Below are 26,113 nucleotides of genomic sequence, written 5' to 3' on the forward strand. Positions count from 1 at the left end.
GCGACGCCCCCCAGAGGAATGCAGACGTCCGTCCTGTTCGCCTGTCGGTCGCTGCAGCAAGCCCCGCCCCCCTCGGCTGGAAGCCTGCACTCTGATTGGCTGCTGCGGGGGAACAGCAGGGGGTAGGGCACGGCTTTGATTTGTCGACTGTGGAGGGAGGAGCCTTTTGACCTGCAGACAGAAAGAGACGGGTGACACATCTAACGTGATGTGGATGTATCTTTGTGTGCATCTTTTGTGCTCAGTAAAGCCCTGATGTTTATCCTGGCATGGCTTCTCATTGGTCTTGTTGGAGTTGGTGAAGCTAACTAGCCAATTACAGGCCACACAGGCTGCTGCTACAGCACCCGACGATGGCTGTGATTGGTCAATAACCTCTCCGAGATGATCCTAGTCACTGGTAGGAGGTGAGACTTTGTTAAAAGACTCGGTGAAACGGGGCTCTTTTAAAAGTCTCCTCCGTCCGCGACGCAACGCCTCATAAAGGCATTGCCGTGACATACTTCACTCCTATAGGGTAGGGGAGCTGTCCGTCACGGGATAACGTAGGCGGTGCTTACGTCTGCGCGTAGAGCACCGCCGCCCTGGACAGTCGATGGAGTTGCCACGGTAACAGACCAGCGAGGGAGGGGCCCGCCCTGCTCAGGGTGAAGTCTGATGACGGCACCAAAAAAACACATCACCACGGACACAGGGACAAAAGATTGTTATGCGTGTTATATATTATGACGTTGTTATACATATGATTATCATATTGTTTTATTTATAGTATATTATTAAACGTTATACATATTTCATATTATTATACTGTTTTATATATCATATATTAAGAAATTGGGATACTTATTTCACATTATTATATTGGTATATTATATTTATATCATAGTATTAAAATATTGTACTATATAATACTTTTATATACTTAAACTATACTTTTATAGTGCCATACATGCTCACACAATCACTCTCTCTCTCTCTCTCTCTCTCTCTCTCCCTCCCTTCCTCTTTCTCTCCCCTTCTCTCTCTCTCTCTCTCTCCCCCTCTCTCTCTCTCTCTCCCTCTCCCCCTCTCTCCCCCCCCCCCCCCCCTCTCTCTCTCTCTACCTGGGGTCCTGGGGGGCAGTAGGTGGTTCGGACCCGGCCCTGAGGAGTAGGGCTTCAGCCTGAGGTCAGCCGGACCAGAGGGGCTCTCTCTCCATCCCTCCCCCCTGCATCGCCCTGCCCCCCACGCAGGGCTGGGGGCCAGGAGGGCTGTGGGGTGGGCTGGAGGGACCCCACGCCCCTGGTTCCCGTGGGCCTAAAGAACAAAGACGTCTGATTGACTGAATCTTTAAACAGGGCTTTTCTCTCAGAGGGACGTCATTAGAGCATCCAGGGAGCACCGAGGAACACGAGATCACGGCCTCCCCGCTCCTCTCAGACGCTTCCAGGTAAAAACACTGTTAACTCATGCAGAATTACACCTTCAGTTCCCCCACCAGGCTAAGATTAAGAACCCAGATAAAAAGAAGGCCCATAACGTTATTCATGTTAGCTATAATTATAATGGTATAACGATCACCACATCCTCACAATCAAATCCTAACAATAATAATCCATGGTATTCCTTTTAAATAAATACATTTTAATTGTAGATTACTTGAGCTTTACCATGCGGTGATGTGGGGTTAGCGTGGCGTTGACCTGACGCCCTGGCGGCCCGTCGTGATTGGTCGGTTTGGGGGTCAGGTGATCAGGAGGCGCACAGCGTCGATGCTCCTTCTTACTCAGCGCCTGGGGACAGACGTAGTTTAGTAACTACACCTCCTACTGAACGCTGGATCAATAAGTAACGTTGTACAGCAATACAGCAGTAGATACAAGATACAAGATCGATTATTGTCATTTACACAATGGAAACATAGTCTACACTGGGCAATGAAATTCTTAATTTGCAAGTTCCCTTCACACAAAATATAATTAAAAAAAGAGTAGATAAATAAACGACACTACTAAAAATATCTGTACAAAGAGCAGAATTGAGTTAAACAAAAACCGTTAAATATAAGGTGCTGTTTAGCATGTGCAATGTTCGCAGACAGCAGAAGGCCCTGAAAGACATTGAAATACAGACGTTTTTGAATATATAAGTTGGATGTTGAATATTATTAGTAGATAAGTACATAGTGCAAATGAAGCTCACAGTTGAAAATAAATAGTTCACAGTATTGGATATAGTGCAAATATAGGGTGTCATCAGTGTTTGAGAGTCATTCAGCAGTCTGATGGCCTGTGGATAAAAACTGTTTTTAAGTCTGGTTGTTCTGGCTTTCATGCTCCTCATGGCCAGAACAAGCACTCTATGCTGTACCAATATAATGAAATTAGTTTGTTTAGATATAAATGTACTCAGTACTAACAAATACGACGTATACTGTACTAATACCCACTACTGTACACTGTTCGAAAGTATACTGAAAATTAATAACAATGACGCTAAAGATTAGGCTCTGTCAGAGTTGGTATAGAATCCCGCTTTATCTTAAAGGGACAGTGTCTAGAGTTTAGTGGCATCTATAGTGGAACAGACATGGCAGAAATGGAATATAATATTCATAAACATGTGTTATATGTGGGGGAAGATACCTCAGCAACTTCACTGCTAGATGCCACTAAATCCAGACTGCACCTTTGACTTCACCTACCTGTTCTTTACCAGGTAGGTTTCACTTAAACTTCACACTAAAGGGTTGGACAACGCTTTAAACTCCCTCTCTTGGCTAAACGTCCCTTGTCAAACCCAATGGAATGAGTTCAGATCGACTTAAAGGGTTAGGTTATATCTTACGACTTAAAGGCTCTTTGTTGGAAGTAGAACATCAGGCACAAGGGGCCAGCCTCATCACATCAACTGAGCACATTTAAACCTTGGTTGTGCGGTACATGGAAAGTGTTTGTAGTAACACAATAACGACTGCTTGTTTATTGTTCCCAGCCTGCTTAATGACTAAATAATGGAAATCATGTAAATATAATAAACTGACTGCAGGGAAGGCTGCACTTCACACCGTATGATTTTAATATTCATTTGCATTTGGCGAGGAATCCGAGATTCCATGTAAACATTCAAACGACGTGATGACAGCACGGGCTGCCGGCCTCCGGAAAACACCTGATACAATAGTAATGTGAACCTGTGTTCACACACCGTCAACCACACACACACACACACACACACACACACACACACACACACACACACACACACACACACACACACACACACACACAACCAGGTAATCTGTTTACACAGGTAGGTAGTCAAATACCCATAAAGCCATTAGCAAGAAGTTAAAGTTGCGGAAGGACAGAGATGATCTAGTTCAGGTTTCACCCATCAGTTTGCATGCCTGACTGCCTGCCTGTCTGTCTGCCTGCCTGCTTGTCTGTCTGCCTGCCTGTCTGCCTGTGTGGTGATAGCGGTTAAAAATAAAGAATAGCTCGAGTTTAGTCAAATGCGAACCAGCCTACCCATCTGAAGCATGTCTCAGGATGTACTGGGTTACTGTAATACTACTAATAAGTAATACTCTGATACCGTGGTACTATGTTAGAACTGTAGTACTATACAAGTACTGTGGGACTATATCAGTTGGCCGGTACTTAGTCCAGTGGGGTAAAACAGTTATTCAGCAGATAAGGCATCACAACCCAACCTATCAGTGAGCGTAGCTGAAGCCCCTGAGCCGATAGGCCGCCATCGCCTCACCTGCACGATGTCGGCGTTGGTGTGGCTCTGCGTGGCCTGGCCGTGCTCCGTGTACCTCAGCAGCGTGCGGTCCATGTCGCTGCTGGCGTACTGGAACAGCTTGTTGCTGCCGCTGATGACGATGACGGCGATGTCACAGTCGCACAGGACGCTCAGCTCGTACGCCTTCTTCATCAGACCGAACCGCCGCTTGGTGAAGGTGACCTGGTCCCACCACGGGCAGACAGACAGAGGGACGGGCAGACACACAGAGGGACGGGCAGACAGACAGAGGGACGGACAGACACACAGAGGGACGGGCAGACAGACAGAGGGACGGACAGACAGTCAGAGGGAAGGACAGACAGAGGGACGGGCAGACAGAGGGATGGACAGACACACAGAGGGAGGGACAGACAGAGGGACGGACAGACACACAGAGGGACGGACAGACAGACAGAGGGACGGACAGACACACAGAGGGACGGACAGACACACCGAGGGAGGGAGAGGGCTCAGCCACCGGATCAGGACCAGCTCACACTAGAGCTCAGCCCTGCAGTGCATTCCTAACGGGAGAGTGTCGGAGATCCACCTACCCCCAGGGCGCTACCTGGGCCCAGGTACCCCGGGAACAGGGCCCGATGCTCAGGTACTCTGGTATAGGGGTACCCCTGGGCGCAACCTGGGCCCTCTCCTAGGGGTACTACCTTTGGGCCTCTACTCGGGGTCTCTGGGCCCTCTACTCAGGTTTATAGAAAAGAGAAAACCATTTCCTCCTAATATGGTTGGTTATTGTCTGTCGGTTACGACACCAAATGCAAAATCAGTTGCATTTGTGGATCCAGTCTGTGCAGCCAGACTATTTGAATAAAGTCAACAACTTGGAGCTAATATTGGCAGAGCATGACAAAAGAGGAAACCATTTCCTCCAGATATAGTTGGTTATTGTTGGTTGTTTACTGTGAATGAAACATAGGTTTAAGTTCACTTCTGAGTTCCAGTTGGCCCTTGAGAAAAACACGTACCACTTATGAAGGATACATTTTGGCACTGAAAGAAATAATGAATGTTTCATAATGACCCTTTTTTAAAGAACAGGTAAACAATTATTAAATATGCTCATATCTCCAACAGACAAATATTTACTGGTGGTAGTTACATCCAACCACAAATAATATTGATAACATGGTTAATCAATTATATGTTACACTGGGCTGTGCCCAGTCAAACCAGTTGTAGAGTTGCACTGGACAGCTCTCAGTACAATAGCTTACAAATAAACCAACCAAATGAAATGTGTTTCCTCTCTTCTGATTGGCTCACCTGTCGGGTCCTCTCGTCCAGGATGCGGGAAATGCTGATCTTCTTCCTCCCCATCTTAGACGCTGAGGATCAGCTGGAGATCTGAGTGAAGCAGGGGATAGTTGACGGATCAAAAAGAAAACGGAGAATCAGGTTGAGATCTGCATTCGTTAGGTTACAGATCCTTAAAAACCGAAGAAAAGGTGGAGTATTTCATGGTCGTTAAGGGACAGATCATTAGGTCTACTAGTTGCAATCTTATTTGATGTATGTATAGAAAAGTGAGGACAAACATGAATTTAATTACATTTAACAAGGAACCTGCTTTCAAATAAATGCTAATGCATTACATGCATTCAGAAAGCACTCAAATGAGGATTCAAAACCCTACACAAATGATAGTTTATCTATTCAATCTTAAAAAAAGATTGAAATAGTGCATTATTTTACTGGACATAAAACTCTCTGCCCCTTTCTCAAAGAGACAAATGAATCATATTCACTTACCTGAAGAGGTCAAAGTTTGAAACACAGGCTTGAAAAAGGGTGCTTCTGTCTGTGTTGGCTACCTGTAAACATTAAGAGGCTCTCCGAAAGTGTCACCTACACAATGCCCTCTCTATCCTTATCTTATGAAGTGTGTATGGGCTCTTCAGGCCTACTTAAAGATGCTGTTAGATTGAAGCGCTACCATTTCAGTGTAATTTGTTTGATAAACCACGGCCATTCGTCAGCTTTTAGTAAGTGAAGTGTGCTGTGAGAATATCTGTTGAGAATTGTCTGCGTCTGCTTCTACGCGAGTTTTGACCGCTCCTGGCTGATTTCTGACCAATCACGGTATCTCTTCCCTGATTGGTTATGGGAATCCAGCGGAGCGAGGGGAGGGGAGGGGAGCAGAGAGGGAGGGTATGTTCTTGGGTGGTTTAGTGTCTAAATCTACTTCCAAATCCTACCTACAGCTCGTTTAATGGACAACAAAAGTAATGTCGTCATATCATTATATTTCATAGTGTTAATTAACCGGAATATAATTGATTAACCTTGATTGATTAACCATGTTATTTGTGGTTGGAATGTAACTTTCACCCGTATATATTTGTCTGTTGGAGAAATGAGCATATTTAATAATTGTTTGACCTGTTATTTTAAAAAAGGGTTATCATTAAACATTCATTATTTCTCTCCGTGCCAAAGTGTATCCTTCATAAGTGGTACGTGTTTTTCTCAAGGGCGCACTGGAACTCAGAAGTGAACATAAACCTATCTTGTTTCGTTCACAGTAACCAACCAACAATAACCACCTATATCAGGATGAAAAGGTTTCCTCTTTTGTCATGCTCTGCCAATAGAAATGTTAGTTCCAAGTTGTGGACAATATTCAAATAGTCTGGCCACACCGACTGGATCCACAAATGCAACATAATTTGCATTTGCACGGCCAGGCCACGCAGAGCCACACCAACGCTGACATCGTGCCTGGGAGGGGATGGCGGCCTATCGGCTCGGGGGCTCCAGCTATGCTCACTGATAGGGTGGGTTGTGTTGCCTTATCTGCTGAATAACTGTTTTACAGACTGTAAAACCCCACTGGACCCCAAGTACCGGCAAACTGATATAGTCCCACAGTCAGGGTATCTGCAGGTTTCAGCAAGTCAAGTTTAAGACTTTTTAAGACCTTTTTAATACCACCTTGAATGAAATATAAGACCTAAAACACGCGATGGTGGTTGGGATCCCGCTGTATTATAACCCAAGCATTTTGCTCGCGATTTGCGAGTCAGGAAACATCAAACGGAGGCGATCTCCTATCCCCTCATTGGAGTTGTAAGACTGGTGCTTGACCACTGTATTTAAAATCCACAAAACCTCTGCTTTTGGTGTCGGTGTTGTTCCTGAAAAGTCCCACGAGAAAAATAAATAAATAAAATTGTCCTGCCCCCCAACAAATTTAAGACTTTGAGTTACAGTATTTAAGACCAGCATATGACATTTCTAACGAATTGAAGACTTATCAAGGCCTTAAATTTAGAAACATGAATTTAAATCTTTTTAAGGATGCGCGGACACCCTGCCCACAGTACTTGTAGAGTACTACAGTACTCACATAGTACCACGGTATCAGAGTATTACTTATTAGTATTACAGTAACACAGTACATCCTGACACACGCTTCAGATGGGTAGGCTGGGTCGCATTTGACTAAACTCGAGCTATTCTTTATTTTTAACCGCTATCACCACACAGGCAGACAGACAGACGTACAAGCAGACAGGCAGACAGACAGGCATTATTTCTTTCCGTGCCAAAATGTATATGTGGTAGGTGATTTTCTCAAGGGCTCACTGGAACGCAGAAGTGAACTTAAGTGGTTTTCCTCTTCTGTCATGCTCTGCCAATTGCAATGTGACTCCCAAGTTGTTGACAATATTAAAATAGTCTGGCTGCACAGACTGGATCCACAATTTATAAATGATTTTGCATTTGGTGTCGTGTCACACAGGCATTTCCTCAAACCTCAGAAACAACCACAATCAATCTGTTTATTTGTCTGAGTGTTGACAGATGAGGGACATTGAGCTGTCAGTACAACTACAAACGCGATTCAAAACAGGCAGTGTGTTTTGTCTAGATGTTCACAACAAAATACCTCAAACTCACTCGCACTTTATTTCCGTCAGTGTTTCAGCAGAGAACAGGAACCAGTGGAGTCCTCAGGTGACCGAAATCAGGATTCAAGCGAACAACCACGTTAAACTGATTCTACTGCAAAAAAAACACGTTAAAATCATTCTACTGCAACAAACCAGGTTAAACTGATTCTACTGCAACAAACCAGGTTAAACTGATTATACTGCAACAAACCAGGTTAAACTGATTCTACTGCAACAAACCAGGTTCAAACTGATTCTACTGCAACAAACCAGGTTCAAACTGATTCTACTGCAACAAACCAGGTTCAAACTGATTCTACTGCAACAAACCAGGTTAAACTGATTCTACTGCAACAAACCAGGTTAAACTGATTATACTGCAACAAACCAGGTTAAACTGATTCTACTGCCACAAACCAGGTTAAACTGATTCTACTGCAACAAACCAGGTTCAAACTGATTCTACTGCAACAAACCAGGTCAAACTCATTCTACTGCAACAAACCAGGTTCAAACTGATTCTACTGCAACAAACCAGGTTAAACCGATTGAGGTTGAACTGATTCTACTTTAACATAACATTTTATGTCCCTGAAAGCAAAAACCAGTGTAGGCCAGATGTTCTGCATAACATCCAGCATGTCAGTTATCAGATAACTGGGATGAGTCTGGGGTGAGTCTAGATTTAATCTAGGTTTGGTCTTGGATGAGTCTAGAGTTAATCTAGGTTGAGTCTGGGGTGAGTCTGGGGTGAGTCTGGGGTAAATCCAGGTTGAGTCTGGGGTGCGTCGGAAGTGAGAAGAAGCTGAATTTGTCTCAATGTTCACTGATAACTTGTTGTTCGTGGAAACATTGACTTATCTTGAAGTTACATATTGTATGCTGCCTTCTGGTTTATGTGAACACAGCTCACACGCACAAAAATACACACACATTGTGCACATTAACAACGTGCACAAGCAACCCTTGTTATATTACAGAAAGTAATATGAAACTTCCCCGTGTTTAAATAAAATATATTGAGGCGCTCAGTCGTGCGGTCGGCTCTATACGTCAATACATTCGTGACACACAATGAACAAAATCATGTTTTTTCAACGCATTAACAGTGGCGGCTGGTGATCAAAAATGTTGGTGGGGCACAGTAATAGACAGGGGGTCTTGGGGTCTGGAATTTGGATTGGCTGGTTGTTATCAACCCCTCCAGGGACATGGAAATGATCGTTGTCACCGGTTGCCTTGGTAACGCACAACTTTGAAGTCCAACGAGGAAACTGGTTGGGCGTCATTCTGTCATTCCTTCACAGCCCCGCTGGCGATCGGCGCTTATGGGGACGATGAAGGCACGCAAAGGCCACACCCATTTCACAATGGGCCCCGCCTACCTCGCCACGGCGGTCTGTCAATCAATGTGGCCTCCTTGTGCCGGGGGTCAGACAGCCACCAGTCACAGCGCAAAGCAGAGCAAATCAACACCAAGGGGGCGGGGCCAAAGGTGAGGTCATCCCTGGAGGTCAAACATCTGCAGGCAGCGGCTGGAGCAGCAGTAGGCAACGAAGCTCACCGCGGATCTAGAGCGAGAGACCCCACACAGACACACACAGACACACACGACAGTTTAATCAGTGGATGGTGACATAGGAATGGAGAGGGGGATACGGCTTTAAGTGTGTGTGTGTGTGTGTGTGTGTGTGTGTGTGTGTGTGTGTGTGTGTGTGTGTGTGTGTGTGTGTGTGTGTGTGTGTGTGTGTGTGTGTGTGTGTGTGTGTGTGTGTGTGTGTGTGTGTGTGTGTGTGTGTGTGTGTGTGTGTGGGGGGGTAATGGCGGGAGTGTTGTAAGTGCTGATAGCATTCTTGGTCTTCCTGTTTGCAGCCCAGAAGGTTTTCTCGCGGTCTGAAGAGTCAGACTGTGGTTTAGCTCACAGGTTCAACGACTCAGAATGGAACCCAGCCGTTTCCAGCGCTGATCAGAACAGTCATAGCAGCCGAGCCACGTCCACCTTTAATCCCTCGTGGGTCCGTTTGTCCCCTCTGTGGCCCTCCTCTGCTCTGTTCCTGCTTCCATGTTTAATCCGTCGAAGTGTGCCAGACTCTGAGGCCTAAAAAATGTTTTTGTTTGGTTCCGGTTTCCGACCGACCCTGTCAATTTATGTGCGACCCAAATTATTTTATGAGCTTTATAAAAAAAAAAAAAAAAAAAAAAAATGCAAACTATAATTACGTTTTGGTACAGCACCTCTTCATTCTGTACAAGGATGAGCGAATTTTCTCGTTTTTAAATGAAAACAACCTACCTATCATTCGCTGCCGCTGGAAAAAATTAAATAAAAAAATTAAATAAATTCCCTACCTACCCATGACCTCAACTGACAAACAGGAACCAAACTTTTTTTTTTTTTAGGCCTGAGCAACATGACAGCACGCATTCCACAGTGACCATCAGCAAGCCGCACCCCTGTGTGTGTGCGTGCGTGCGTGTATAACTGATTGTATGTATGTATTTGTGGTCGTTTGAATGGACGAATGTATGTATTGATGCATAGATGTCTGTATGTATGGGTGATGGTTTGCACAGACGTATGTATGAATGTATGTCTAGATGTACAGTACGTATGCATAGATGTACAGTATGAACGTACAGGGGATGGTTTGTATAGATGCACAGTATGTCTGTGTGTAGGGGAGATGTTTGTGTAGACCATTGGTTCTCAAAGTGCGGCCCGAGGGCCAATGGCGGCCCACAATGACATACCGATGTATATTATTAATTTAAACAAAAATAAATAAATATAAAGAGAAAAGTCGACCCTCTCTAGCTTTCAATTAAAGCCTGTTACATGTGTTATTTTTAATCCGACTGTACATTACTTTGAAAGGATGAACCTCAGTTTCGTGATTTAGATCTCACTTGACCTCACTCCCAGAGGTCCACGGTGCGATGTTTTTTTTCACCGCTGGGATGCTGACGGCGTTTCCTGCCTGATTTTTTTCAGTCAGTTTGGGTTCCTAAATTGGCCCTCAGCTGTCCAAACTTTGAGAACCCCTGGTGTAGACGTATGTACAGGGGATGGTTTGTAGATGTACAGTATGTCTGTGTGTAGGGGAGATGTTTGTGGACGTATGTATGGTTGTTTGGTAGAAGCTGACCTGTGGTGCACCCCGCCCAGGGTGGTGTCTCTCAGGGGGAAGGCTTTGGGGTAGGCGGAGGTGAACATGGGCTGACTGCAGCGGGGGCAGTGCCCCAGAGGACAAAACAAGCGCTCCTGAAGGCTCCTGGGCAGGACCAGGTCTAGAGTACGCACACACACACACACACACACACACACACACACAGACACACACACACACACACACACACACAATCGTCAATGGAATTCGAAGTGCATACTATTACACAAGCGAAAGGTTTTTTTGACTAAAAAGGGGTTCTTTAGCCAATCACAACACCCATAACATTATTTTGTTTCATGGAGGTATGACGGAGGTTCTGACGTGGTTTAGTGGAGATGAGGTTGAGGTTCTGACGTGGTTTAGTGGAGGAACAGTTGAGGTTCTGACGTGGTTTAGTGGAGATGAGGTTGAGGTTCTGACGTGGTTTAGAGGAGATGAGGTTGAGGTTCTGACGTGGTTTAGTGGAGATGAGGTTGAGGTTCGGACGTGGTTTACTGGAGATGAGGTTGAGGTTCTGACGTGGTTTAGTGGAGATGAGGTTGAGGTTCTGACGTGGTTTAGTGGAGGAACAGTTGAGGTTCTGACGTGGTTTGGTGGTGGTTGGGTTGAGAAGATGTTGATTCTGATGGGGGTTTAGTGGAGGTATTGTTGGGAAGGAGGAGGTTCTGATGTGGTTTTACCGTGGGGGTCGTGGAGGTGGGTGGGGTTAGTGGGGGTCCGTTTGGTAGGGTGGAGGTGGGTGGGGTTACTGGAGGTACCGTGGGGGTCCTGGAGGGGGGTGGGGTTACTGTAGGTTTACCGTGGGGGTCGTGGAGGTGGGTGGGGTTACTGTAGGTTTACCGTGGGGGTCGTGGAGGTGGGTGGGGTTACTGGAGGTACCGTGGGGGTCCTGGAGGTGGGTGGGGTTACTGGAGGTTTACCGTGGGGGTCGTGGAGGTGGGTGGGGTTACTGTAGGTTTACCGTGGGGGTCGTGGAGGTGGGTGGGGTTACTGTAGGTTTACCGTGGGGGTCGTGGAGGTGGGTGGGGTTACTGGAGGTTTACCGTGGGGGTCGTGGAGGTGGGTGGGGTTACTGTAGGTTTACCGTGGGGGTCGTGGAGGTGGGTGGGGTTACTGGAGGTTTACCGTGGGGGTCGTGGAGGTGGGTGGGGTTACTGTAGGTTTACCGTGGGGGTCGTGGAGGTGGGTGGGGTTACTGTAGGTTTACCGTGGGGGTCGTGGAGGTGGGTGGGGTTACTGGAGGTACCGTGGGGGTCGTGGAGGTGGGTGGGGTTACTGTAGGTTTACCGTGGGGGTCGTGGAGGTGGGTGCGATGCAGGCTCCTCATGGCCAGCTCCTCTAAGGGAGCCACTCGCTCAGACTCCCAGGCCAGCAGCTTGACCTCTGGGGGCAGCGGGACCCCCAGCCCGGCCGCGCCCCCCAGCACGGCCACCCCCTCAGGGAGCACGTCGGAGGTACCGCACCTGGAGGGGACAATTAGTTACACACATATAGAGAAATAGCAAGCTCTGTGTGTGTGTGTTTACATGTTGATGTTGAAGTGTATGTGTGTTTACGGTTGTTTGGGTTAATGTGTGTGTGTATTTAGTTGTGTGTGTCTGTGTGCGTTACCCATTGCAGCCGATGACTTTGTTGTACAGGTAGGACGGGAGACCCTTCAGCTCGACGTTGTAGTCCACAAACACAAACCGCAGCTCCCGGGAGCGCCCCAGGTCTGAGACACACACACTCTCTATCAGACGGATGCATTTCTTTATCAACATACTTTAAACGGCGAAGACTCTGCCTCTTTTTCGAGAATTACTCATCGGTCTGTGTACATTTGGGGTGAGAAAGTCTGCCACCTAGTGGACAGCTTGATGTGAGGCCGGTGGTATGTACGCAGACAGGTCTGCAAAGATCAGACGGTTTTCCCCACAGTGGGCTACGGAGAGGTGTCAGTTAGAGTGTTCGATTTAAGGCATAACAAGCGGTGCGATTATTTGCTTTGCTTTCGGTGTGAACGCACACGCACCCCAAAAACACACGTTAGGGTGTATGGTGCAGTTCCCCGTTTGACCAGTGGGGGCTGACCTGGCGGCAGGCTGGTCAGGCGGTTGGCGGACAGCGACAGCTCGTTGAGGCTGGTGAGGAGACACAGGTGTCGGGGCAGGTGTCTCAGCTGGTTCCTGTCTGCCGTCAGGTACTGGAGGGAGCGACAACGATGGAGCCGCGCGGGTAGACAGGTCAGACGGTTCCGGGACACGTCCAACGACTCCAGCTCCTGGAGTTCCCCCACCTCTGAGGAGAGAGAGAGAGACAGACTGGTAGAGAGACAGACAGGTAGAGAGAGAGAGAGAGAGAGAGAGAGAGAGACAGGTAGAGAGAGACAGACAGGTAGAGAGAGAGACAGAGTAGAAAGCCGGTACCTGAGGGGAGGGCTTCTAGCTGGTTATTGGCCAATCGGAGATGCCGGAGGGAGCGGAGTCGACCAATCTCTGGACAGAGGAACAGGAGGGCGTTGTCACTCAGATCCAGAGACCTCAGCCTGGACAGCTCTCCTATATCTGGACACACGGACACAGACACACACAGACACACACACACACACACACACACACACACACACACACACACACACACACACATTTCATAGATGAACACTGAAGATTTATCTGCATGAATGAATTTTGTCTGATTTATTTTTAACAGCATTGACTGTTAGAAGGACTTACCTTCCGGAACCATCACGATGTTGTTAGAGTGGAGGTACCTGGAAAAAAACCACAAAACAGTCAACAATGTTTGCTTCTGAAGTCCTGGCGACACCTGCTGGCCAAATGCTAGAACACCACAACACCACAACCTCCAAGGGCTCACAGTACAGACACCACAACACTAACTACAACAACACTATCTGTTTTAGTTGGTTGCGGTTATCATGACTAAACTTATTTTTAATTACTTTTTAAATGTGCAAAGCATCTTGCAATGGTGGCACCAATTGTACCCCTAACCATCCCTGGAGTGAGTGTGGTCCTTCTCAAGAATTATTTATTGTTAAATATGGACTTCATTTTCTTGCCCTTTGGGAGGCTAGGGTCATAAATACATTGCCTTTAAAACCTGTTGAGACTGGAAAACTGTGCTTAAAGGCTATGGAAATAAAATGTACATGACTTACATCAACAAGAAGCACTTGTTCTAGCCCAACAATGCTGCATTTAGGGAACAATTAATAATAACCAAACAGGAGAACTTACAGCTCAATCAGATTTGGAAGCTTCTGGGCGAGGTTTTCAGGCTGCGAGAGAGAGAGAGAAGGTGACAGGCAGAAAGACAACAGTACTCTAGTTGTCAGTGTAGGAAGACCCCAGATTGTAAAAGAAAGATGACACAAGGTGTGTGTGAGTGTACCAGTGTAGTGAGAGAGTTCCTCTTCATGTACAGTCTCTCCAGGAACTGCAGCCCCTCATCTTTCAGCAGCTCCGCGGGGAACTTGTTGAGGTTGCGGTAGTTGAGGAACAGGTTCTTGTGGCGCTCTTGCTTGGCCATGCAGATGGCTTCGTGGAGCTCAGTCGCCATGGCTGGTCCCGGGAAAGAAGATGCTGGGAAGAACCTCTCAGTCTATAGCATGATGAGGCTATTGATTGAAAAAGATGGTATACAATTAAACCAAGCTAAGTAAACGACTGTACTGAAAGTCTACATTTTTATTGAATAAGATTCGGGTCCCAACTTCATGATACATGATGCTCTACGGTATAAGGTTAGTAATTCAATACAGAGGCAAAGAGCCAGCCCTAGTGATGAATTAATCAGCATTAGAAGTGTCTGACCTTCATATCCTAACATCTTTAAGAGTCGACATGGAAGTAAAATATGACAGTGTATAGTTATTAATGTTGGCGTCTTCAATTCCCTCACAATTATCTCAGCTCCAGCAGTTTCGTTTCACAACAGCAACATTTTACAGCAAACACGCTGAACGACTGGGAGCTTCGACAGCACATCACCCTTCTGTTTAACCCCTTGTTGTGACACATAAACCCTACATTATATCTGACCTGGCGACGAGCTGCTAGCCTAGCAGCCTAGCATCGGCGTCGAGCCGCGGAGGTAAACGCTCTGACATCATCCACGCTGACTCCACAGAACGCTGGGGTTTGTAGTTTTTTGAACTGCCGTTTTGTAGTCCTACCGTTTCTGAAGCCATAGTTGAGTAGGCCTATAGAAAAATAAAATAACGTGCGGGTCGAAAAGCTTAGCTTATTCTAGGCTTAAATCCGTCATAAATCCGTAGTATACATTTGTTTTACAGTTGTATATCTAAAGACATCTGGACATGGGGAGGATGTTTGGTACTAATGAGAACAGTTTTTCTAAAGAACACAAATAATTCAAACAGTTTTGCATACGTTTTTTATTCACCTTAAGTCATGTGGTAAACTCTTAGAAAAAAAGACAGCAATAAACCAACAGCTGCTCCATAATTCCCAGAACTCACAGCAGCCCGTAGACAATACAACCTTATTTCAAAAGAAACGTACAAAACGGAAAAACAAAAAATATATATTATTCTTTTACTGCTTAGTCACAGGTTGCGCATACAAAATTACTGTCATTAATAACAAAACATAAACCCAATAACAATCAGTTCAATTCAACAATTCAAGTTGATAACAGGTCCGAACTGACTCGACCTGAACACGGCCAACACACACCCATGTGTGTGTGTGTATATGTGTGCGTTTCACAGCAACCAATCAGACATGGCCAGCTGAGTTGTCTGGTCGACAGCCAACTAATTTGAACATCTGTACAGCCAATCAGTCCAACCGATTGTTAAAAAACAAAACACCATCCCGCCAGGATCGAATTGGCTGTGACGCACACATGTTGTCAGATGGTAGACAGTCCGAGAAAACACATTTTGTACTGGTCCACGTCTTAAACAGGCTGCCATTAAGAGTATGATGGGGACACACACACACACACACACACACACACACACACACACACACACACACACACACACACACACACCAAACTCTGCATCCTCAAACTGATCCTTTTCAACCACAGAAGATATATTTATGCTTTCATCATATATATTTATATAAAAAAACGTAAAAACATCTGTACAGAACAGGGATTTTTTTCATTTTTCTAATCAGGATTTTTTTTAAACAAAAAGGCAGAAAACTTAATTCATTTTCCTTTAAAGATTTCCTAAATTGCAAAAACAAAAAACAAAGAAATGCGTCTTTTTTGTTTTCCCAGGGAAATTGGAGCTCTCCTTCCCGTATCTCATAATCCTTTAAAACATCTGCTGTACCGTACTTCCCTCCATACCCTCTCATGGACTCTGGACAGGTCGGTAGGAGCAACTGACCCTTGCTGGACCGCGGGCACTTCAGCACGGCCGCCCCCTTGCGACCGAAAACCCAATGGTAACCTTCCACCCTGCTAAAGCCTGCAGGCGGCTCCCGTCCGCAATGCTGCCCCCTGCTGGCCAGACCGGGTTACTGCGTCCGGGAGTATGTGTTTGTGTGTGTGTTTATGTGAGTGTAGACATCCGTTTCTGACAACTAAACAGTGAGGTAGATGGATGCTGACAAACAGCAGCAAGAGCACAAAACCAAAGAAGAGGAGTTGGAGAGACTAGCAGGTCATTTACATGTACAGTGATTTTACACATTCTGAAAATAAAATAAAATACATAAAAAAAAAGGAAAATAAATATTCCGGTCGGGAAGAGAAAAAAAAAAAGATTGAGCTTCCGAGCTCGAAAAGTTTTGTAGTGAACGGAGCGTTTAAATGATTCCCTGGTGGCCCTCTGGGCGGGGCCAGGATGGAGTGGGAGGGGCTTCCAGTGGTCTCTCCATGGAGAGGGGGGGGGGGGGGGGGGGGGTGGGGGGGGGGGAGCACGGGAGCCGATTCCTCCCCCCCCCCCCCCCCCCCTCCGAACCTCACTTCTGGACCACGGCCTTAAGGAGGTTGACGATGACGAGGAGGATGATAATTGCCAGCCACGCTTATGGGAGGACGAAGACACAGCCTTCACATGAAGGGGCGCCACCTCACAGACGACATCGCTCTCCGACGAGCCCAGGTCCCACGCGGCCGAAACGCTCGGCTTTAGGTTTGAGTTGAGACCGGAAACCAAAAAACGGGAAGAAAGGGGGAGGAGATAGCAGCAGATTTTGTAGACACAAAACCCCAGGTAAAGGCAGGAAGTAGAGTAGTGGTGATCTGGCTGTAGATCCACAGGGAGTGGAGTGCTTCTCTGGAGTGCTGAACTCTGCACTGTCTCTGGGCTCAGACACTCTGTAGGGGTGGAGTGGTGACACGGATCTGGTCATGTCAGAGGGTTCGCGGTTCGGACCTCTCCCATGGTGGATCGATTCCCGGAGTGTTTCTTCATGGTGGACGCCCTGTCCGGGTCGAGCGCTCGTAATGGTTCATAGCTCGTCCGTCGGGCACTTGGTGCGTCAAGCTCTGAAACCCGGTCTCTATGGTGACAAAGGAGAATCGGGGTCGAACCGGATGACGGGGGTCAGACACACACCCCCGCCCCCCCCCCAAAAAACATGGAGGATACATTTTGGCAACAATAAGGCAGAACTACCATCTGTGTTTCACGGCCTCTACTGGAGGGTCTGACTGAAGACATGCCCCCGTAGCTCAGCATCTTAAGACTCTCTGAGAACGAGAGAAAGTAACTCTCCTCCCTCCGAGCGGAGGAAGTGTTTATGTCTGTGAGGGGTGGGGGGTTTGTGGGGGGTTCAGTCAACAGTTGTTCTTGCGTCCGTTCATGTGGGCGTACGACGGCAACTCCTCGGGCGACGGCAGCCTGTGTCCCGCCCCCGTCTCCCCGTTGGCCGCCGGCTGTATGTCCGCGGTAGAGGCGGGCGGGGCCGGCGTGGAGGGGGCGGAGCCAGGCGTCTGGGGGCTCTGGGCCAGCGAGGGGGCGGGGGTGGGGGGCGTGTCTGTGTGGGTGGCCTGGTTGTAGAAGAAGCTGAGGTCCCTGAAGGAGGGCTGCAGCTCCTCCTCCACGCTGCCGATGATCTCCGGGAAGGACGGGCGCATCTTGGGGTTGAACTGCCAGCAGAGACGCATGAGCTCGAATCTAAAAGGGACACAGACGGACAGACACAGGAGGAGGGACAGTCAGTCATCTGTAATGTTAGACATGATGACTTATGATTGAGAGACAGAGAGGGAGAAGTCGCACGAGAGACTGAGTGAGAGCAAGTGTGCGTGTGTTTGTGCGGTATGTGTGTGTCTCACATCAGGTGAGGACAGTGCTCTGGTTTCTCCAGGACTCCCCCGTCCATGACGAAGCGGAGGACCTGTTCGTTGGACATCCCCTGGTAGGGCTGCTCCGCCAGGGTCACCACCTCCCACATCACCACGCCAAACGACCTGCACACACACACACACACACACACGTATGTTAAAACGCATGTATATGAACACATTATTACACGGCTCTTCTCAAAGCGGGGAATTATTTTTTGATAATTCACCGTTGCCAAGCATATAATGACCGCTGGCAAGGAAAGTTAATTTTTTTTGCAATCTTTTGTATCACTCCGCAAGTAGTCCGGTAACTTATCAACCCAGCGTACTCGGTTGCTAAGCGACGTCAACGTCTTTGGCGGACTATTTCTCTGCTGATCAATACTACGAATGCTGGCAACAAATAAATTGTAAAAAGACCCACGAGTGAAGTAAATTTATCGTTTTGGCAAGTAGCCGTGTAATAAGCGGGATAATGTATAGAACGTCGCCGGTCATTATCGAAAATAAGCTCCTTCAGGGGCAGAACCTCCGCTTTGCATCGGCGTCCGGTTCGCCCTGTCGGGGCTTATTTACCCAATAACGACCGGCGTTCAACACGTTATACCTTACTTATAGTCACAGTAACCTTTCCGCCAAACACATATATGAAAATAAAATGACACACATTAACACGCACGTTAAACATGACAGACACACATACATCATAACATACACAACATATATACTGACCAGACGTCCGAGTTGGTGGTGAAGACTCCGTCTTTCAGGGACTCTGGGGACATCCAGCGGACAGGAAGCAGTCCTTTACCTCCCTTACGGTAATAATCGGTCTCATAGATGTCCCTGGTCATGCCAAAGTCTACACACACACACACACACACACACACACACACACACACACACACACACACACACCTTATCAGAGGATATTCAGTATCTTATGATCCCGTCCTCTACATCCTGATCTTCGTCTTCATCATCATCCTCCTGCTCTGTGTCGCCATCCCCCTGCTCTTCATCTTCAACAAGAAGAGGTCGGTCTTTATCTGACTAACCGTCCGTCCGTCACTATGCCTGTTTAATCATGAAACGGTCTGTGTATGTAGATGTCTGTCTAGTTATGTAGTCGTGTGTGTGTGGATGTTTTTATGTATTCTCTTTGTATTTGTAATTATATGTGTAACAAAACGTGTTTGTGTGTGTGTTCCAGGAACAGTGATCGGCTGGGTAATGGGGTTCTCCAAGCGTCGGTTCACTTGAGGCACGTTAACGGGACCCATCCCGGTGTCCCCCTCAGGGGGACAGCACCGCAGCAATTTCAGGGCTAGCCTTTTTCCCCCCTTCACCCAGTGTGCCGCATGACCTCACCTAACTCGACACCTACTAATAGTTTTGGATCACAGTCCAAAAGTACAGAATGATTCCAGCTGTGCAGATGTCATGCCTCAAGGCGATGCACTAGGGCCCGACCGATTCATCGGCCTGCCGATTTAATCGGCCGATTATAGCCTTTTTGAAAATAATCGACATCTGCCAAAAAGACGCAGATTACAACCGATTTATATTTTTAATAAAATTTAATAAAATTATTATTATTTTTTTTAGAAATGTTATTGCGCTTAGTATCCTGCAGATTGCGCTCCTACTCGCCTAGCTAACTAACAACTTTAGCTGGAGTAAAAAGAGGAGATTGAATTTTACCGTACAACATGAAAGCACGCTCGCTCAGGCAGCTGCGCGCTCACCTCACCAATGTACACAAGACGCGTTGTTTGAGCATGTTGTGCCTGTTTTTCTTTAGGTCCCAGGCCATGTTAATTTGTTATACTGTAGACTCTAACGGTTAGACCATACTGCTCAGCACGCACGTGTTAGTCACTGCTCAAGAGCGCAGCACATTGGGAGTTAGTTATTTATTTTACATTTTAAATTACACTAATTTTTGACTGTAAATGTATTCTAAAACACTCAAAGGTTCTGCATTCAATTCACATATTCGTCAAAAGTGTTTAAAGTATATTTAAGGTATCAAAAACTATGTTTTATATGCTTTTTTTTTTTTTTAATCAGCCGATTAAATCGTAATCGTAATTTTTCTCTGAAAATAATCGGCATCGGCACTCAAAAATCAATATCGGTCGGCCTACAATGCACCTTGAAATATTCTCGTTATCAAACTCGCTGCTTATACACTACACAAAAGGACGAACCTCCGATCTTGACGGTGAAGTCGTTGGTCACCATGCAGTTCCTGGCGGCAAGGTCTCTGTGGACGAACTTGTTGGCGTGTAGGTAGGCCATGCCATCGGCGATCTCTCCGGCCATCTGGATCATCTTCTTCAGAGGAGGGAGGCAGAGGGTCTCCGTCTGCTGGAGGAAGACCAACATCGCCGTGTATTACAATGGAGAAGTCCATCCCAGGACGTGCTGCCCATATATAGCCGTGGCCAGGCCGTCATCAAGAGCATTTTTACCATACTCATTTTAATTAAACTGAATAAGATTAGTACTAATTGAACTAAAATACTCTCAAACACAGAACACAACACAAACACAGGCTAGTTTAATAATAATTGGACATTTTAACGCTGGTATAAAATCAATGCAGGAGAAGGATGAGGGTTCCAGGGGTAAGAGGTCAAAGGTAATGTGTCAGGGGTCAAAGAGAAGGAGGCAGATGGTGGTTTGGGGGTCTGGGTTGAGAGGTCGAAGGTAATGTGTCAGGGGCAAGGGGGTCAAAGGGAAGGAGGCAGAAGGGGGTTTGGGGTTCCGGGGTGAGAGGTAATGTGAGGGTACCTCTTTAGGCCGCAGGGAGCGCAGGTAGCTCTTCAAGTCTCCTCGGGTCATCAGCTCCATGATGACCAGGGTGGGCTGGCCCTGGGAGACCACGCCCAGCAGACGCACCTACAGCCAATCACAGCACAGCCTCAGCAACCACAACCAATCACAGTGTAACCTGGACTGACTGAATTATGAGCATCCCAATCGGACACTCCAAAAAACACCTCCGCTCTTAAAAAGCTTTAAATAGGCAGAGATTATACCATAAAATTGTCTGTTTTCTATCCCTTATGGGAAATGCAGAAGTACATCACTGTAGTAGAATAAGAGCAAACAACAAAATATATTCATGTTAGAAGCTTAGCAAGTGTGGTGATGTCAGTAAAGCTTCTAAACACAATCAATCCCTCACAAGAATGAAACACTACTGTGCGACTGGTTTTGTCTCTGTAATGGTTGTGTGTGCGAGAGCGGAGTATGCAAGTGTCTGTATGTTTATACGTACGGTAAGTGCGAACAGCGTGCGTGCAAGAATGTGAGTGAGTGAGAGCAAGCTTGTATGCAGGGGTGTGCGTGAGACCCTTGTCAATGCATGCGTGCACGTACCACATGGTGACAGTTGAACTCCTTCATGACGGAGGCTTCGTTGAGGAACTCGATGCGCTCCCGCATGCTGGCCGACTCGTTGACCGTCTTCACCGCCACGCGCGTCTCCGCCTCGTCCTTGACCACGCCCTTGGCCAGACCCTCGTACACCATGCCGAACGAGCCCTGGCCCAGCTCCCGTGCCAGCTTGATCTTCTCCCGGGCAACCTCCCACTCGTCAGGAACATACACTGCACACAACCAGGAGTAGTAAGCACCACAGAAGAGCAGAACACTTCACACAACCAGGAGCAGTAAGCACCACAGAAGAAGAGAGCAAAACACTGCACACAAACACGACCAGTGAGCACCACAGAAGAAGAGAGTGCCACAGAAGAGCAAAACACAGCACACAACCACAGGCAGTTAGCACCACAGAAGAAGAGAGCAGAACACTGGACATAAAGAGCAAAACGGAGATGTAGGCAAGGCAACTTTATTTATATAGCACTTTTCTTACACAAGGCAGACTTAAAGTGCTTCACATATAAACATTGTCATACAATAAAATAAATACGTAAAAGAAAACATATGCAAAGAAATGAGTAAAATAGAAAGTAAAAAGGCATTTTAGTATTAAAATAGAAAATAAAGGCATTTTTATAATGCTTTTTAGAAAGTGCAATGTGTTTAAGATTTAGCAGAAAGCTAAAGCAAACATAAAAGACTTCAGTCTTGTTTTAAAGGTGCTCAGAGTTGGGGCAAGTCTTAAATCCTCAGGGACTTTATTCCAGCTATTTGTTGCATAGTAACTAAATCCTGCCTTCCCATGTATCATGTATACTCAGGGGATAATTAACAGATTGGTCTCAGAGGATCTTAGTGGTCTAGAAGGCTTATGTAGTGGAAGCATATCAGTAAAATATTTTGGGCCTAAACCATGTAGGGATTTATAGGTTAGCAACATGATTTTAAAATCAATTCTCTGTCCTACAGGAAGCCAGTGTAACGATTTAAGAATTGGTTTAATATGTTCAAATTATTTGGCCTTTGTTAGAACTCTAGCAGCAGCATTCTGAACAAGCTGAAGCTAGGCCTGTCGCGATAAGCAATAAATCAATTAATTACGCGATAAATTAAAATGAGCGATCATTTTTTGCCAGCCGCAATCATTTCCATTCGCACTCTTTTTTAAATCATTGCATTATTGGCCTAATCTGAGAAGAAATCGATTGCCATAAACAGAAATATTCTAGATCTCCATTACACAGGTCTCCTGAATGCCGTAGAACGCTCCGTTCACTTGCATAGGTAGTAGTCCGGTAACTTGTCCACCCCAGCGTCTTCGGTTGCTAAGCAACGTCAACGTCTTTGGCGGACTATTTCTCGACACTATGAATGCTGCCAACGAATAATTTGTAAAAAGACAAACCATGTGAAGTTATTTTTTCGTTTTGGCAAGTAGCCATGTAATAAGCAGGATAATGTATAGAACGTCACCGGTCATTATCGAAAATAAGCCCCTACAGGGCGAAGCAAGACAACTCTGCTGCGCGTCAGTGTCCTGTTCACCCTGTCGGGGCTTATTTTCCCGATAATGACCGGCGTTCTATACATTATATATATTTATATATATATTATATTTATTTAGCAGAGTAGGCCTAAGTAACAAATGTCGGGTTGAAATCGGGCTCTGACTCATAATTACAGGGCACAACGAGTAAACCCCCTTGAGCATTTTTTGTTAAAATAGAGTCCATTTTATTTATTGTTTTTGGTTGTTTTGTTAATTTATTCTGGACATTTTAAATGTCTTCCAGACGTCCAGTTCCAGTGTTCTTTAAAAATAAAAGTTTATTGATCTTCGAAAGGGTGTACTTGCATTATTATGCCATTATCATTATATTAGTGGAAAAACTGCAATATTATCGCTTTTCGCAATAATTTCTGGGGCAATTAATCGCCCAGAAAAATTGTTATCCTGACAGGTCTAGCTGAAGCTTCCTCAGAGTTTGTTTTGGGAGACCTGTAAGGAGACCATTGCAGTATTCAAGCTTACTAGTGATAAAGGCATGTACAAGTTTTTGTAAGTCTTCGGTGGCATGAGCCCTCTAAGTCTTGCTAAATTTTTTAAGGTGATAATATGCTGATTTTGTAACTGATTTGATGTGACTGTCGAAATGTAAATCTGAATCCATGATAACCACTAGATTTCCGGCTTTGATTGAGGTTTTCAGGGACAAAGAGTGAAGGTGTTGGGTTACTTTAAGCCTTTCCGTTTTAGAACCAAATACAATTATCTCTGTTTTGTCCTCATTTAGTTGAAGGAAATTTTGGCACATCCATTCTTTCACTTGCTCAATGCACTGGCACAGCAGATCTATGGGCCGATAGTCATTTGGTGATAGCGATACATAGATTTGCGTGACATCAGCATAGCAATGATTGTCAGTATTGTTATTTTGCATGATTTGCCCTAGTGGGAGCATGTAGATGATGAATAAAGAAGGTCCTAAGATCGAACCTTGTGGGACTCCACATGTCACGTTGGTTGATTCTGATACGAATCGCCAATGGAAACAAAGTAGTTCCTATTTTGTAGGTAGGACCTGAACCAATTTAAGACTGTGCCTGAAAGCCCCACCCAGTTTTCTAACCTGTCCAGAAGTATTGTATGGTCTACAGTGTCGAATGCAGCACTGAGGTCAAGTAGCATTAGTATTGAGGTTTTGCCAGAGTCTTGTGTTAAGGCGAATGTTGTTTACAACTTTAATAAGGGCGGTCTCAGTGCTGTGCAGGTGTCTTAATCCTCCTGGAAGGCGTCATAGCAACCAGTTGATGCCAGGAAGTGATATAGTTGCTGGGGGACAACTTTCTCAATGATTGTACTTATGAAGGGTAGATTTGATATTGGTCTGTAGTCGTTAATAATAGAGGCATCTAGGCTCCGCTTTTTTAAAAGGGGTTTAATAACTGCAGTTTTCAAAGCTTTTGGGAAATTGCCTGACTGGAGAGAGTTGTTTACTATCTGCAATATGTCTACTGCTAGGCAGTCGAAAACATTCTTAAAGAGGTTGGTAGGTAAAGTATCAAGGCAACAGGTGGATGGCTTTAGTTGTGTCACAGTTTCCACAAGAGTTTGAAAGTCTATTAAAGCATTCCATCCTTGCCATGTCACTTTTGCCTGAACAGGGTGGTACTCCAACATTTTTTTTTGAAGTGGAGATATTGATGGCGCGTCAATTTTATCAGTATAAAAAGCTGCAAACTCATTGCATTTCTGGGTGGAATTTGTGTTGGGGGGGTTGGTCAGTCTGTCAACAGTTGCAAATAGGGTTTTTGCATTATTAGTGTTGGTTTTAATGATATTGGAGAAAAATGTTTCTCTAGCACTTTTTAAGTCTAAATAGTAGGCACGAAGGCTCTCTTTATAGTAGGGGTGTAACGGTACATGTATTTGTATTGAACCGTTTCGGTACGGGGTGCTCGGTTCGGTACGGAGGCGTTAAGGTTGTTTTTGGTTTGGAGGCAATAGATCTGAGATTTGTGAGGTTAGCAGTGTGTCTAAGTTTCCCTTTGTTTACTCTCTTAGTGGTTACAGCATGAATGCAAAAGTTGCCATGTATTGACGTAGGCAACCTTGGGTTCAGCAGATTATGTGAAAATTCCCTTATACTGCTTCTACGGCTGAACTCTTCTTTGTCTCAGTAATACTCAGGACTAGGGATGCAACGGATTACAAAACTCACGGTTCGGATCGTGTCACGGTTTTTGAGTCACGGGTCGGATCATTTTCAGATCAACAACAACAATGAAGATAAGACAAATGTGAATTTAAATTAGGTAATAATCCTGCTTCCTTTAAGCATGGTCAATATTTAAAAAATTGCAATCTGAGGCATTATTACTTCTTCTTTTTAACATGGATAGTAGGCTAAATAATCCTTAACCCGGGATTTACAATTCAGGATGTCTGCATTGCCTGGGGAGAGTTTAGAGTCTACACTCTCCCAAGGCAATGCAGACATCCTCATCTTCTTTTTTTTTCATCAAGTATGGTAGCGAAATACAGTTTCTGTCGTGTTTTATTTGGCATTTTACAAATCCATTGATTTCGGTTGGAAAACGAATTGCTCATTGCAAGGGAGGTTGGTTGTAGGGCTGCAGCTATCGAATATTTTAGTAATCGATTATTCTACAGATTATTCCATCGATTAATGGGTGTTTTCTGTTGAGATGCTGCAGCATGGAAGTTGTGCTGCTGTGGTACGCCAGCTCGGTCTTGCAGTGACACACACCACGGTCTTCTCATTAATGTTCAACGTGAAATGATCCCAAACCTTGGTCATTCGCTGTCGCTTTCTCCTGCCCGTTTGGCTCTCCTCACTATTTTCACTCATGTCTTCCATTTTAGCAAGTGCTAATGTTAGCCCCTAAACAAGTCAAAACATGCCACGTCTGTCCGTTCTGTGGGTGGCGTATGCGCCGGTTGTGTCACACTAAAAATGGTCCGTGCGGAAAACTGTGACCTCAGCTGTAAAATTAAATAAACGATGACTCGAGGCAAGAAAAATTCATCGATCCTTTTTTGTAGTCAAATTATTCGAA

General features: G+C 45.7%; 3 protein-coding genes across 5 annotated transcripts in view; all 3 read right to left on the bottom strand.

Moving 5' to 3' along the window:
- Positions 1–642: 642 nt before the first annotated feature.
- Positions 643–5,813, bottom strand: LOC130403604 (myocyte-specific enhancer factor 2A-like). Its single transcript, XM_056608020.1, has 4 exons — positions 5,053–5,813; positions 3,748–3,951; positions 1,650–1,772; positions 643–654 (listed from the first exon to the last, which is right to left on the bottom strand). Exons 1-4 carry the CDS (start codon positions 5,104–5,106, stop codon positions 643–645), a joined length of 393 nt encoding a protein of 130 aa, XP_056463995.1. The 5' UTR covers positions 5,107–5,813.
- A 725-nt stretch (positions 5,814–6,538) lies between these two features.
- lrrc28 (leucine rich repeat containing 28) lies at positions 6,539–16,729 on the bottom strand. Of its 3 annotated transcripts, none has more exons than XM_056608294.1 (10): positions 14,899–16,729; positions 14,249–14,474; positions 14,095–14,135; positions 13,567–13,604; positions 13,261–13,398; positions 12,926–13,132; positions 12,464–12,566; positions 12,140–12,315; positions 10,829–10,970; positions 6,539–9,253 (listed from the first exon to the last, which is right to left on the bottom strand). In XM_056608294.1, the coding sequence occupies exons 2-10, from the start codon at positions 14,414–14,416 to the stop codon at positions 9,184–9,186; spliced, it is 1,083 nt and encodes a 360-aa protein (XP_056464269.1). In that variant the 5' UTR covers positions 14,417–14,474; positions 14,899–16,729; the 3' UTR covers positions 6,539–9,183. The 3 variants fall into 3 exon arrangements, with proteins under 3 accessions (XP_056464269.1, XP_056464268.1, XP_056464270.1); XM_056608293.1 differs by having other exon boundaries at positions 14,759–16,729; XM_056608295.1 differs by lacking the exon at positions 14,899–16,729 and adding an exon at positions 14,671–14,892.
- A 68-nt stretch (positions 16,730–16,797) lies between these two features.
- Positions 16,798–26,113, bottom strand: part of LOC130403193 (insulin-like growth factor 1 receptor) — a 44,224-nt gene continuing 34,908 nt past the window's right edge. The window contains exons 16-21 of the mRNA XM_056607408.1: positions 21,527–21,756; positions 20,936–21,043; positions 20,350–20,509; positions 18,869–18,998; positions 18,125–18,259; positions 16,798–17,963 (exon numbers count right to left, since the gene is read on the bottom strand). Of these exons, the coding sequence (XP_056463383.1) occupies positions 17,624–17,963; positions 18,125–18,259; positions 18,869–18,998; positions 20,350–20,509; positions 20,936–21,043; positions 21,527–21,756 (1,103 nt within the window). The 3' untranslated portion in view covers positions 16,798–17,623. The remainder of the gene's footprint in view (positions 17,964–18,124; positions 18,260–18,868; positions 18,999–20,349; positions 20,510–20,935; positions 21,044–21,526; positions 21,757–26,113) is intronic.

This window comes from Gadus chalcogrammus, chromosome 14 (assembly GCF_026213295.1).
Source record: "Gadus chalcogrammus isolate NIFS_2021 chromosome 14, NIFS_Gcha_1.0, whole genome shotgun sequence".
NCBI lineage: Eukaryota > Metazoa > Chordata > Actinopteri > Gadiformes > Gadidae > Gadus > Gadus chalcogrammus.

Coding starts and splice junctions, on each gene's coding strand:
- LOC130403604 (XM_056608020.1), bottom strand. CDS start 5,106: ATGGGGAGGAAGAAGATCAGCATTTCCCGCATCCTGGACGAGAGGACC. Junction 3,952..5,052: donor TGGACGAGAGGACCCGACAG/GTGAGCCAATCA, acceptor TGGTGGGACCAG/GTCACCTTCACCAAGCGGCG. Junction 1,773..3,747: donor CCAACGCCGACATCGTGCAG/GTGAGGCGATGG, acceptor GTCTGTCCCCAG/GCGCTGAGTAAGAAGGAGCA.
- lrrc28 (XM_056608294.1), bottom strand. CDS start 14,416: ATGGCGACTGAGCTCCACGAAGCCATCTGCATGGCCAAGCAAGAGCGC. Junction 14,136..14,248: donor GGAACTCTCTCACTACACTG/GTACACTCACAC, acceptor TCTCTCTCGCAG/CCTGAAAACCTCGCCCAGAA. Junction 13,133..13,260: donor GCTAGAAGCCCTCCCCTCAG/GTACCGGCTTTC, acceptor CTCTCTCCTCAG/AGGTGGGGGAACTCCAGGAG.